Here is a 14,834-nt window from a genome sequence, read left to right as displayed (position 1 = left end):
AGAGTCTCTGTCATACTGAGGCTGCAAACCTATCCACACCTACCTGGGAGTAAGCTCCATTACCTATAATTGGACTTACTTCAGAGTAGACATGTATAGGCTGGGGCTGTGAGTTACTTAACAAATATACAGAGAATAATGGAAGAAAGCAGGCAGTTCAACAGACACCATGCTCCAGGCCCTCAAGAAATGCCTCTAATCCTATAAGCTTCACCTTCATCAGGATCACAGTTCCCCACTTCCTCTCATTCCCTGAATTCAAACTGCAACACCGTATTGTCTTGCCCTTTTCTGCCCCTCCCCTATTGAATAATAGGCATCATCATCACCTCCAAGTTCTGCATTCCTAGAGCTTGAGATTCCTAGCTATCAAGAGACTATTTCTTGTCAATGACTTCCATTGATGAACATTAGCCAACCATCCATTTTACAAAGGATTGTCTGTGAGCAACTTTAACATCACTTACTTGAAAGAAACTTTCATTTATTTCTTTGAAACTTTCTCCTAAACTTTTCCCATTACAAGTAGACCCAATCTAAGCTTACTAAGGCCTGCTTGTTAAATACAGGTTATTAACCCCCTTAACACCTATTGTACTTCCAAAGCAATCCTATGCATGCTTATTCAAAAATAAGCCCCACTATATTCAATGAAGCTTCCTTTCTAGAAAGTGTATTTAGAATTTCTACTTTGGGCCGCAATCCTGTGCCCATTTACCTTGGTGTAAGCCCCATGGATCTCAGTGGGATTTAATTCCAAGTCAAGTATAGCAGCATTTGTCAAGGTGTGGGTCGGGGCCCACTAGGTGGGTCATGAGCCAATTTCAGGTGGGTTGCATAGCACCTAGCTCAGCTGCCATGGAAAATATAAAGCTGAAAATGGAGGGCATAGAGCTGCTGGGTAGGATGGGCTCCTGGTGGGAGAGAGGCATGGTGCTTTGCCCTGAATAGGGGGGAAGATGGGACACTAGAAAGGAGAGAGGGCTGTGTGGCTGGAGAAGGATCCAAGTCTGCATTCTGCAGTAGCATACCTGAGGGAGCAATGGGGGCAAATGCCCCAGGCACCAGGCTTGGGAGGTGGGGGGTATGACATGCCCCCCCCGCCACCATTTCTTTGCTGCAGTCCGGAATCATGCCGACAGTGGCTGCATACCTATAGCCACTGTCAGTGCAGTTCCATGCCAATCTGATGGCTGCCCCTTCTCCTCCCCTTTCTTTAAAAGGGAGGAGAGGAGGGCAGCCCTCCAATCGGCAGGAAACTGCGCCAACAGTGGCTGTGCTCCTACAGCCACTGAGGGCCACCCTTCTCTCATCCCTTTAAAGAAAGGGAAGGGGGCAGCCCTCAGAATGGCCAGGTAGCCGGTTGGAAGCAGTGCTTACCTCTTCCGATTCTGGAGGAGACGTGTGTCACTTCCTGCTCAATGGAGCCTTTCACGCCACAGAAGGCTCCATCAGAGCTTTTTGGCACTGCTACAAGTGGCACCCAGGAGGCAAGCGCCGCTTCTAGCGGCCACTTCCAGGAAACAGGCACTGCTTCTAGTCTCCTGGAAGTGACTGGTAGAAGCAGCGCTCGCCTCCTGGGTACAGCTTTTAATGTCATGAGAAAGCTCCAATGAAGCCTGCTTAGCAGCAACACTAGAGACTCCTCAGAGTCTGGGCCACCTCCTTCCTCCCCCTTTTTTTTCAAAGGGGAAAAGGAGGAGAAGGTGCAGAAGTAATTGCAGTGATGATAATGTCACCACAATTACTTCAGAGTCAGGGGGTGGCAAATGGAGGGACAGTCCCTGGTAGGAAAAGTGCCAGGACCGCCACTGGCGTTCTGCTTTGACTTCCAAACTGGAATGCTTGAATTCCAAGCTATGCAAAATAACAGCACGCGCACACCATGTAATGGGACGTTTGGCTATCACAACTTAGGTCTGATGCCTAAACTGATGATGTCACTTCCAGCCATGACATCATTTCCAGATTAAAAAAATCACTTTCAGTGGGTCCCGACAGATTGTCATTCTAAAAAGTGGGTCCTGGTGTTAAAAAGTTTGAGAACCACTGATGTGGTTCTATCTAACAGGATTGTACTGTTAGATTGGTTAATACTTTATTATCCATAAGGCTTCTGGCGATTCCAAGTGTGCAGAAAGGTAACCATGTTAGTTACCGCAAAGAGAAAAAAAATCTTGTAGCTCCATAACAACTAACAACTTTAGTATGGCATAAGCTTTTGTGGACTGGAGCTCAGTTCATCATATGCAAGCGATGAAATAAGTTTCAGTCTATGGAAGTTTCTGCAATAATAAAACTGTTCATCTTTAACGCACAATTAGACTTTTGAACTATGCTGCAATGTTCCTATTTTCTGGACCAGATATTGAAGGCAGGCAGAAAGCAGGCCTCATGTTTTGTGGATTTATAAGATGGAACGCATCCAATGAAATGAAAAGCTCAAGCCAGGCGAGACTGTTCTCATTACCAACAGGCAAACAGGAAGTTGACTTCTTGCTTTCTCTTTCAAACTGGTATTTGGAATACTAGGAAATGAACCTGTCAAAAGATCTCTTGCTTCAAAAAATGGAAGAGCTTCCTCAGGAAATTGGTGTTTATTTAGCAGTTCCTTATGTACAAAACTGAAGGGGAAAATGAACTCATTACAGAGAACTGTTTAAGTTGCTACCTGACCTGAGGAGCAGCATTCCAGGAAGTTGGCCTGACGGAAAATGTGGCTATTGTTGGATGAGGGGTTACCGTTCAATAGAGGAAAGCAACCCTCACATGTCCAAGCCCTTTCTGCAATCGCAAGCATTGAAAACTTGGCAGTTTCAGTCTGCAGTCCTACCATAGTAACTACAGCAGTTCAGTTCCACTGAACTTCTCCCTCTGGCTAAATGGATTTAGGATCATGCTATTGGCCTGCTAATTTCACTGACATGAAGAATACACCCAGCCGTGGGATCTGATATAGCTTTCCCAGCTTTCCAAGTAGCTAATCTGGTCCCGGTGCCATTAATAATGGGAAAATATTAATACATCAAATCTCATCCGACTCAGTGCGGAAATGGGAGGGGGGACCCTGCTCCTTTCCCTTTAAGGCCAAGCTATATGAGATGTCAGTGAGGTAATTAGCCCTTGCTGATGCTTTTTCTGGTCTTTTCTGAGCGAAGAATCTGGATTGGGGTCATGGCAAGCGTGCGAGACTTTTTTCCCTACCTGTGTTATGGACCTGCTCAGAACTGCCCAATCTCCCTGTGTACTACTTAAACAAGGGGAAAGGCTCCCATTGGCTCTACTACGAGCATCTCTTCCCCAGGGCAAATAGCATGTATGGAAGAGATGGAATTTGAATCAGGATCTCAGGGGTAGGATTAATGCTCCCCTATTATGGTCCCAAGTTAGATTAGACCAGATGGTGTTTTTTTACACCAGAAAAAGCACACCTGCTTGAGGTAACTGTGTGAGAGCTGCTGATTTTATTTTGGTACAACGGGCCCAATTCTAACCAGTTTTCCAGCACTGATGCAGCCAGAATGCAGTCCAAACTAAGGGAACAAACATTCTTTTACCTTGAGGAGATCTCCATGGCTGTCATCGTCATCGTTGTCCCCAAGATGCAGCATGTTCCCCACTGGCACAACTGCGTCAGTGCTGGAAAGCTGGATAGGATTGGGCCCTTAGGCAATCCTATCCACACTTACCTAGGAGTACGCTCGATTGACTATTATGTGATTTACTTCTGAGTAGACATGCATAGGCTTGAACTCTCTTGAACAGAATTATTAAAAATGATTAAAAAAAAATACATGAACAAACCCATAGAGAGCAAAACTGATTCAAGCCCACAGGAGGACTGAAAGTGGTTGATCAGCACATCTCAATAAGGACTGACCAGATGACAGGCAGCACAAGACTCCTGACTTTTAAATACTTCTGTTGAAAAGGGGATTTTGACAGGTTCTGCTATAAGCTGCACCTGCCAGAATTCATTCTTCCACATACGTCATTAAAATATAGGAGCACTGTCCTTCTAAATTGCAGACATGAATTTGAATTTTCCTTAAAGAAGGAATTGTAAATTCAGGATTATAAATGTGCATTTAAGCACCTCTTGGGTGAGTTGTGCTCACAGATGTACCCAAGGCAAGGGAAGAGGAGGTGAAGCAGCAGGCACAAGGAAGAGTAGGCATAAAGATGATGCGTTGGATGCAGCGATAGTTACAGAATAAGGTGACACCCCATCTACACTTGCCTGAGAGTAAGTCCCTTTCCACCCAATGGAACCAACTTCTGAACAAACATGCATAGCCTTCTTCCCACTGTTTCCATGATTTATCCTGCAACAGGCCTTTTTTGAACAATGACCTAGCAGGCACACACAGCTGTGCTATCATGTCCCACCCAGACCTTCTGTCAGTGCCTTCCTCCCTTCTAGCACCTGTTGACCCTTCTTCACTGAAGCTTTCCTGACTTGCTTCTCCTTTGCAGCTCACACAAAATTAGCTTCACAAAATTCAACTGAAAGTATTTATTTAGACAAAGGAAATCCCCCCCATACTGTTCATATTCATATTTAAACTGGATTTCTTTTTTTATTTTGCAAACAAGGAAGTATTACCAATTTACATATTAGTAAGGCAGGGTGGTAGCCATGGGGAAAAAAATCACTTTCCCATGGATGGCATCCAGGCACAGCAGAACTGTAAGGAAGTTCTAATGATGAGGACTGCCTGACTCATGGGGTCACTTCCCAGGAGAATGTCACCCCTCCACTAGGACCACTGATGTTGGCAGGTGAACTAATCATATCAGCTGAGTGGCCCATGTGACAGTCCTACCATGCATCATGGGATGATATAGAGCTCACGTTACAGAAAATTTTGGGGGAGGGAAGGGGAGTTAACATGCTACCCTAGGAGCAGGGAAACTGGGACAGTTTTACCATGCCTTCTTGAACAGTAGTGACTGCTGCTGAAAAGTGATAGTTTCAAAGCAAGTTGTGCAACTAAGGCCACAATCCTAACCAACTTTCCAGGACTGACATAAGGGCAATGCAACTCTGAGGTAAGGGAACAAACATTGCCTTACCTTGAGGAGACCTCTGTGACTGTCCCCCAACTGCAGGATGCAGCACATGCCCCACTGGCACAGCTATGCCAATGCTGGAAAGTTGATTAGGATTGCACCCTCAGGCTGCAATCCATTGACTGTAATGGGATTTTCTTCAGGGTAGACATGCCTGTAGGGCCCAATCCTATCCAATTTTCCAGTGCTGGTGCAGCCTTGCCAGTGGGGCATGTGCTTCATCCTGCAGTGGGGAGGCAGTCACAGAGGCCTCCTCAAGATAAGGGAATATTGTTCCCTTACCTCAGGGCTGTATTGCAGCTGAATCGGGGCTGGAAAGTTGAATAGGATTGAGCCCTAAGCCCTCTGCAGTTTCTGTGATCTTAATCATGTATAAATCTGCATTGATGCAAACTGCACAACAGCACTTCTATGCAAACTTGCTTAGAAGTAAATTTCACGGGGTGGGGGGGGGAAAGACCTAATTCTGAATAAACTTGTCTTGGATTCAGCTATAAGGTGGTGTTAGGCTAAAAACATGGAATAGATGTGAACTGGAAACATGTTCATGATTGCATTACAGCTTTTTATTTCTGATTCACACATACATAGATATTACATAGATGAAATATTGTATTGCTTAATCTACATAAATTAGACAGCAAAGTGGAATATAACAAAATGAAATTGTTTTAGGACCTTTCGAGATGAAAAGACAAAAACACATTTTATTATTAGTGGGATTCTTAGTGCTAGCTTCTACTCTGTGACAGGATGAACTATCCCACCCTGACATCATGACAGTGAAACACTTTTACATCCCACTGATTGCCATAGAAGAGTTAGAGGGCATTCTTAAATCTATACCATGAAAAAGACTGGGTCTGTAACTTTAGCTAAATCATACCCCCTCCATTTAAAAGGTTACAAAATGGCATGGACACAGTGGAGAAATTATGTTGCTCATCCCCTATGATGACACAAGCACTAGCCAATAGGTTCCATAACATTCATGCCAAACGTGCACTGCACAAACTTGCACTTGCAATTAGTGCACAACTTAGGGAAGAGGATTATCCTTTTTCTCAGCTGCTATGTCATTTATTTCATCAGAAATGTTTAATTCTTTAAAATGTGACATTTGGATTCTCCACAGCAAATAATTGACAAGTGGTCATTTATCATTCTAGAAAGGCCCTAAGTAATGCTTTCTTCTGAACATTTCGATATATGATAGGAAAAAACCCTCTTATATATGTATAAAAGAGTTTTCATTTGTGCAAGTATTCTTACTTCTTTTTGAAGAAATAGTTTTTAGCTGAACATTTCTAGATAATTGTTGGCATAATATGCAACTGCAATACTTGAACATTTAAAAAAAGAAAATTCTAAAAATATATATTAGTGAGCACAGAGCACTTTTTTTTTTAAGCAGTAGTGCATCATCTTATTGGAAATCTTAGCTTATTTTAACAAGGCAATTTTCTTCAGTACCTTCTTAACCACCAATGACTGACATGTGACATGAAATATTGTAACTCTAAGCCCCAATGTCAGACAAGGGAAAAACAGATACTGGTACACTTAGTATAAAACATATGTAATCATACTTATGATATGTGCAGCCCAATTTTAAACAGAGCCAGGCACTCTTATGCCCTCTGAACTCAGTGGTGCACCTAACTTAGCACAGGACTGGGTTGTAAGGCTGCAATTCTAAGCATACTTCCTGGTATGTAAGGCCTATTAGGACTTACTTCTGACCAAGCATGCAGAGGATCAAGCTGTAAGAAAGCCAAAGTCAAAAGACTCAAGAACTACTTCGAGACTGGAATAGTAGCATGTTCTGTCAAATCATATATTGAAAAAGGATTGCCAAGTTTTGAACCGGCACCTTAGCTATGCCTATGACAGCAGTGTGCTGCTGTACTTCATTAGGAATTTTTTATTCCCTCTTTCCATTTGAAAAAAAAAAAGCTCAAGGAAGCTTACAATCACTGTAAAACAACAAAATATATCCAAACACACAATCAAAGAATACCCTGGAGCAGGGAGTTCCACAGTCTAGGATCCATAACTAAATGAAGACGCAATCCTAACCTCTTATGTCAGCGCTTTCCAGCACTGGCGTAGCGGTGCCAATGAGCCGTGTGCTGCATCCTGCAGTTGTGTGTACCTCATGGAGACCTTCTCAAAGTAAAGGAATATTTGTTCCCTTACATCAGAGCTGCATTGCCCTTAAGTCAGTGCTGCTATAAGGGGTTAGGATTACGCCCTAAATCTCTGAAGGTAATGGGACAAGTAGAAGGCCCTCTCCAACTGATTTTAATAAGCAGGCAGACTCACAGGGGGAAAATTGTTCTTTAACTATCCTTGTCCCTAACTTAAAAGTAATGACTAGCACTTTGAGTTGCGCCCATAAATTCTCAGGTGATGTTTACAAATGAAAACTTTATGTCTTGATTCCTGCAGATCAAGCTGCTATTAAAGGCACAAGAACAAGTCAAACCATTTCCTTCTGGTCAGTTGGTAACCCTAATTGGAGGATTAACCTCAATGGCAACAATACAGCAGTAGTATAACTGGGCGGGGGGGAGACATAAAATGGTAAGGACTGCAGGTGCCCCAAGAGATTGTGTAACCAGCCCCTCCCACTTGCCATCAGAGCCATTCTGGGTAGCGACGGCCATGCGCAAGAGACACTGGTGTTTGGTTCGGCAAGGGCCTGCAAGTTGCTGTCACTGCATGGAATGGCTTCAGCAGAGAGCTGGAGGGGCTGCTCACACAGCACCTTGCAGTGCCCACAGTACTTACTGTTTTGCCCCTCCTCTAGCTATGCTGCTGCAGTTCAGCACAAAGTTAGGCATGGATAACACCCATTAAAATCAATGAGTTTAAGTGCACTTAACTCTGTTAGATTGCAGTGAAAATATTTACATTTTCATATTTAAATATAATAAATATGCCAATTTTTTTATTCGTTGAAAGCATCTCCTGAAACAAAATGCAAACATTTTCAAATTGAATTCAAACCCCAGCAATGCTGTCAGATCCATTTGCTCAGCAAAAAAGGTTGCAGAAGTCAACATAATGCAGTTGACAGTTAACAAATATAAATTCAGTATACGCAAACAACCTATACATCTACAGCAGTCAGTAGACTGTAGTCACTCTAATACACGCATGGGCTCTTATGACCATTCACATCAATGGTGACAGGCAACACCAAGCACACAACACAAAGCCATGTGTTTGCAGTGCTGTTTCCTCTAATGTCAGAATGTTTATTTCCTACTAGAAACACTTCCAAGGGACTTACTCAGGAGAAAATGCATTTGGGGTAAGATCTGGGTTGCATAGCCTGAATGTTTGCCAATGACATGAATTGGTGTTGGACAAATTGAAAAATTTGGACTGATAACTTCCAGTCTCAGTATAATGTTAATAATAATGTTATTAATATTAATAACTGTTAATAATAATGTTATTAATATTAATATTAATAATAATAATATTAATATTAATAATAATAATAATAATAATATCATGATCTTTTGTTTGCTAAACAAAAGTGTGGGGCGGAAGGGAGGCAGGACTGGTGGAGCTTTACTTCACTGGATTCTGAGCCTCCAAGGGTCGGCGTAGAATTGAGTAACCCCATTGCGGGGCTACTCAGCTTACCTGGGGGAAGGGGACAAAAGTCCTCTTCTCCTGAGGAGCCACCGGCGCTGCTTGTGGAGTGCGAAGGATGCAGTGGCAGCCATTTTCGGTGCCACTGCAGCCCTGGGCGCAGGGAGCGCAAGATTGGGCTGCCCATTCTGAAGGACATTTATAAACTAATTATCAAATATCTATGACAGTGAATAATACTGGATGCATCTGAGGTTGACACTAGTGCCAGAATTGGCGCTCACAGTACTGACACCTTGAAGGAGCTTCAAGTTTTGATTGAGGAATATAATAACCAGTGTAACTGTTGACATTATAAAGCAATATAATAGCATGGTTCTATTTCAGAAGTTCCACATGCGCTGCCTCCGACGCATCCTCGGCATCAACTGGCAGGACAAAGTTCCAAACAACACAGTCCTGGAACGTGCTGGAATCCCTAGCATGTATGCACTGCTGAAACAGAGACGCCTGCGTTGGCTTGGTCATGTTGTGAGAATGGATGATGGCCGGATCCCAAAGGATCTCCTCTATGGAGAACTCGTGCAAGGAAAGCGCCCTACAGGTAGACCACAGCTGCAATACAAGGACATCTGCAAGAGGGATCTGAAGGCCTTAGGGATGGACCTCAACAAGTGGGAAACCCTGGCCTCTGAGCGGCCCGCTTGGAGGCAGGCTGTGCAGCATGGCCTTTCCCAGTTTGAAGAGACACTTTGCCAACAGTCTGAGGCAAAGAGGCAAAGAAGGAAGGCCCATAGCCAGGGAGACATACCAGGGACAGACTGCACTTGCTCCCGGTGTGGAAGGGATTGTCACTCCCGGATTGGCCTTTTCAGCCACACTAGACGCTGTGCCAGAACCACCTTTCAGAGCGCGATACCATAGTCTTTCGAGACTGAAGGTTGCCAATACAATACATTTCAGAAGTGCAAGGGAGCATTTAAGAACACCTTTGGCAATTTCTGTTTTGTCAAGGGACCAAAGGTTAGGTCAGTTCTAGAACAAAGACGAAATTCTAGAAATTCTAGGATATAGATCCCAAAACATGCCTAACATTATGAACCTGCTGGGAAACTGCACTCACTCATATTTGTACACAGTCACAGTTTCAAGGGAGTAGGGTTCTTTCTGTTGCAGCAGAGGTCAACCATGCACTGTGCCGACTGGCTGACCCCTGTGATGCCACTTCTCCTATTCCCAGAGGAGTTTAAAAAAACATTTTTAATTAAAATAAGTGGAGTAAATTAATAAGTAAAAAAAAATTATGTGCAGAACAAATTTTCAGGTTAATAAAAAAGCCAGACAACAATGCAGAGGAACAATACAAACAGCTGAATCAGCACTCAGTTACTAATTTGTGTTTGTCAAATGTTTGTCAAGATGGAGAAAACCTGTGGGAAGAAAAAGAGCAGTGAATCCCTTTGACATTATATCTCTCATTAAACTGAGAGAAAAGACTGGCACTAGCATTCTTGCTGACCCTGGCACTCACCCTGCTTCCCATCCTAAGTAATTCCCACAATGACATATCCAGCTACAGCTACAGCGGGAGTGTCTTGGGAGCCTTCCAAACCTTGGTTCCAATATACCAGTGAGTAGGAGCAACTTCCTGTGCTGTGCAGGTGCACAGAGGTCTCAGCTGCACGTGGTCTCTGATGTCTGAGAGAGACTTGTGTCCCTAAAGGACCACTCAGTGCCTGTTCATTCACATGGTACACTAACTCACTCTTCACTCTATGGGTATATTGGAGTGGAGGATTGGAAGGCTCCCACAATCACTTCACAGTGGCTGGAGCTGTGTATGCCAGTAATCCAGGGGGATAATTTACACAAATATTTGCAGAATAGGGAGAATGGCGGGCACTGGGCTGAGCCTATGAGTGGCAGACATAGCTCAACCAGAATATAGTGGCACCATGTCAGCATTTACAGTAAAGATTATAGCAGCTCCTTCCCCAAGTACGCTGCAAAAATGCAATCTCTGCCCCGACATTTTTGATAAAAATAATCTCACTTCCATTCTTTCTGTTGACAAAGGCTGCAATTCTATACTGTACATATTTATCTGGGAATAAGTCCAATTGAATTTAATGGGGCTTACTTCTGAGTAGTATAGATTTTCGGTATAAACCTGATTAAATTCTTTTTATTCAACTTATCTTTTTATAATCATTGTATACAGAAATCAGTTACCTGTGACTTGCTTCCATCACACTATTATCATATCACAAAACAGACAAACAAAAACGAATCCAGGGTAAGGTCATGCAATTGAACTGGTGCATTTATGCAGATGTCAGCAGTACCATACTATGGGGAATAGTAATGAGGGAATTTTAGGGAACATTTTAAAGAATGGAATTATAGCTAATGGTGGTAAACTAACATCTGCGGCATTCTGAAGAACATGTAGAGTTCTATGTAGGCATACGCTGCTCCACTCCCTTCAATGACAAGATGCATTCTGTTTCTGCATGCTGAAAAGGAGGAAGCACATGGAGTTTCTCCCGGCACACAGTTTTATGTCACAGCCCCTTCAATGTACATCAGATTGGGATGAATGTGTGGATACACTCACCACTGCTATACAGGAATGAATACCTCCAGTTTAACGAGGCACAAGTATGTTAATACACTGAAGAAAAAAATGGAATAAACCAAACTTAGAAAATGACAGGTGAGGCACATACATGGCAAAACAGTAAAATAACTCAGAATTGCAAGTGCATAATGAAAATGTTTTCCTTATTGCCCTTAGCACTCCTAAAGGTAATGATACACAGTCATATAAAACTTTACTGTCTATGTGACAGCAGCAGCAACCCTTCCTTTTTCTTCAGAAAACTCTGAATGGCATTCAGTAATCAAGGACCAAAGGTTGCTATCCCCTGGGAACTGTGTGTATGTGGGTGTATGTTTGCACAAAGAAGCCTCACTGAAATAAAGGAGGCTTATGCACAAGAGACTCCTGGAGGGTTCTGCTGAAATAAGAAGCCAAATTGTCCTGATCCTCAAGGCCCAGGCACAGCAACAGATTCTCCTCTTCAATCTGCCATGTTAGGAATTTCCTTTCAGTTTCACGTCAGTGCTTTAAGGAGAGAAAAAGACAAACAATCAATGCCATGTTATATGTACTGCAACATGAATAGCCAGTACTTCTTGCAAACAGCATGCAGACATGGCACCCCAATAGCAGCATTCCACCCAGTAGAGCCCAGGCTCTGATGTGCTTCACTTTGCAAGAGAACTATCTCAGACATCTCCAGATTATTTCCTACACTCCAGAAAAACTTTACGCTCTGTCTGAAAATATGATCCATTAATGCCAGGGTTGAAGATACTAGCGCTGCTCTCCTTGAGTCAGGAGTTCAGTCTCTCAGTATGAACAAGTAAGGACCTGATCCTAAGCCAGGGCAGCACTAGCTGCTGGTATGCTGCCCCAGCAACCACCATCGCATAAATGCCATAAGGCATTCCTGCACTGGCAGAGAGAAGGCAGTGCCGGCAATCAGGTCCAGCACCAGGAAGATGAGGAGGAGGAACAGCCAGTGGTAAGTGAGGCATTTCAGGGACGGAGGAGAACAGAACTGGGCTGAAGGAGGACAGACTACAGGGAGGATTGGGCCCAGGAGGGGGATGGGGATGGTGGCAGAAGCTCCCATGGTACCCTATGCCCCCTAATGAACCATGGAGCCCTACACAGGCCTCCTTGGTTCTGCACCAGCTTAAGAGCTGGCAAAGCTGCAAGAAGACCCATTGAGATCATCTGGGCGCAACATGGGGTAAGGGAACATTTGTTCCCTTACACCAAGGAGACTGTGGTGGCTGCTCCATCCCCACTGGATGAAGTGGCAGCCGTTTCAGCACTCCTTGCAGCGGTCCCCAGGCTTAGGGCTAGATTATGAGTCAAGAGAAATAAAACATGTAGAGTTACAGCATGATTTTCATAAAATAAGGATTCTGGTGAGCTTCTCATGACTACATTTGCCAAAGTGTCAGCACCAGTGTAAATGTGCTTGCTAAGATCAGACAAAACATATCAAAGACCTTACACACAGTGTAAAGAATGGACAAATTCTTACAAGGACTAGTTGAAGCAAACTATAAAACATACGGCTATAAAAGCATACTATGCATATAAGAACATAAGAACAGCGCCACTGGATCAGGCCATAGGCCCATCTAGTCCAGCTTCCTGTATCTCACAGCGGCCCACCAAATGCCCCAGGGAGCACACCAGATAACAACAGACCTCATTCTGGTGCCCTCCCTTGCATCTGGCATTCTGACATAGCCCATTTCTAAAATCAGGAGGTTGCACATGCACGTCATGGCTTGTAACCCGTAATGGATTTTTCCTCCAGAAACTTGTCCAGTCCCCTTTTAAAGGCGTCCAGGCCAGATGCCATCACCACTCAGTTTGCCACCCCCCAACGCTTGACCCGGTATCATGTCACCACAATCACTTCCAGAATCGTGCTGGGAGTTGAAGCCTCTCCTGGTGCGATTCTGCACTAGTCTGGGCCATGTCTTTCATCTCTTCCAAGGAGACAAATGACATGTCCCAGAATCATGCCTGGAGTGGCTGTGAATTGCAGCCACTCTGGCCACAATTCAGTGGCGTTCTGGACTGCCCCCCATCTTCTTCTTTATAGGAGGAGAGGAAAGAGGCGGCCTAGAGTTGCAGCTCCCAGTGTGTTGCTGTTCTAGGCCGCCTCTTTCCTCTCCTCCTTTACAAGAGGAGAGGGCAGCCTAGAGAGGCAGTGCGCCAGGAATTGCAACTCCCGGCGTGCCACCACTCTAGGCCACCAGGAGAGGGTATCATACCCAGTGGCTGCAAGTTGCAACCACTCTGGCCATGATTCAGCGGCATTCTGGGCTGCCCTATCCTTTATAGGAGGAAAGGAGGGGTGTGGCCTGGAGTGGCAGCGTATTGGGAGTTGCAGCTCCTGGCGTGCTACCACTCTGGGCTGCCCCTTTCCTCTCCTCCTATAAAGGAGGAGATGGGGCGGCCCAGAATGCCACTGGATTGTGGCCAGAGTGGCTGCCACTCGCAGCCATTTGAGGTGCGATTCCACACTACCCTCCTCCTTCATCAGGAGGAGAGGAATAAATGGTTGGCAGGGAAGCAAGACTGGTTGTCCCACTCCTGCAGGTACAGTGCTTGGGGCATTTGCCCACATTGCCCCCCTCCATATGCCATTGGATGACATACAAATATTATTATGACATTTACTTGAATATGACTTTGAACCCCCAAAGGTGAAAGCAGTTCAACTGCCATGCATTGTGGCCTCTCATCTGTACTTACACTGTCCTTTTTTACAACCTTTTTTAGTGCAAGAATATTTCCTGTGATATGGAGCACTAGTTCACAAAAGCTTATATCACAATAAGGGCACAATCCTAACCAGGTCTACTCAGGAAAGTGTGGTTAGGATTGCAGCCTTAACATGTTACATTTTGCAGGTGCCATAGGACTTCTGTGTTATTCCCAGGGATACCCCCTCCTCCCAGAGAGAGAGAGAGAGGTTTATTGAGTTCCTGGCAGACTATGTTACACAGCTGTTGGGTGTGTTCAGCTTGACGGCTCCGTGAAATTGTGCAGACCTGCTCTAGTAAAAGCTTTTTGCGTCCCCCATCTTCTTGCCCTGATTAACTTTATTGACAATGCAATCCCATGCACGTCTACTAAAAAGTAAGTCTCAGTGAGTTCTATGGGACTTTCTCCCAGGTAAGTATGTAAAGGATTGCAGCCTCAATTCCATATGCAATCCATCCTGTGTGTGTGTGTTGCTCTTGCCTGCATACAGATGAACATCTTGCATGAATTCACCAGCAAGGATCTATAGCAAATCTGTGAGCTCTTGGTTAGATTCCAGAGACCTGCAGTTCACAATCTGTCAGGAAGCCCTTTACCTCTATTACTCATTTACAGAAATTGACTATTTCTATTCAGGCATGACATGACTCATGAGAATCTTCCTGTGTCTGTAAAGGTAACCAGACAATCCTTTAATGGCTTTAAAGAAACTCATAATGAGATATGCACATGTTGAGCTGTCTTCTTTCTGCGACATTGCCAACAATTTTTTCCCTTCTGTCATACACAT

The 14,834-nt window shown here is 44.2% G+C and overlaps 1 protein-coding gene across 1 annotated transcript in view; it reads right to left on the bottom strand.

Moving 5' to 3' along the window:
* Positions 1-11,758: 11,758 nt before the first annotated feature.
* Positions 11,759-14,834, bottom strand: part of LOC136639900 (protein prune homolog 2-like) — a 56,912-nt gene continuing 53,836 nt past the window's right edge. The window contains exon 10 of the mRNA XM_066614546.1: positions 11,759-11,809. Within this exon, the coding sequence (XP_066470643.1) occupies positions 11,779-11,809 (31 nt within the window). The 3' untranslated portion in view covers positions 11,759-11,778. The remainder of the gene's footprint in view (positions 11,810-14,834) is intronic.

The sequence above is a fragment of the Tiliqua scincoides genome, chromosome 2 (genome assembly GCF_035046505.1).
Source record: "Tiliqua scincoides isolate rTilSci1 chromosome 2, rTilSci1.hap2, whole genome shotgun sequence".
NCBI classification, from domain to species: Eukaryota; Metazoa; Chordata; class Lepidosauria; order Squamata; family Scincidae; genus Tiliqua; species Tiliqua scincoides.
The sequence above is the reverse complement of the archived record's forward strand: the minus strand, read 5'-3'. Positions and strand labels throughout refer to the sequence as shown.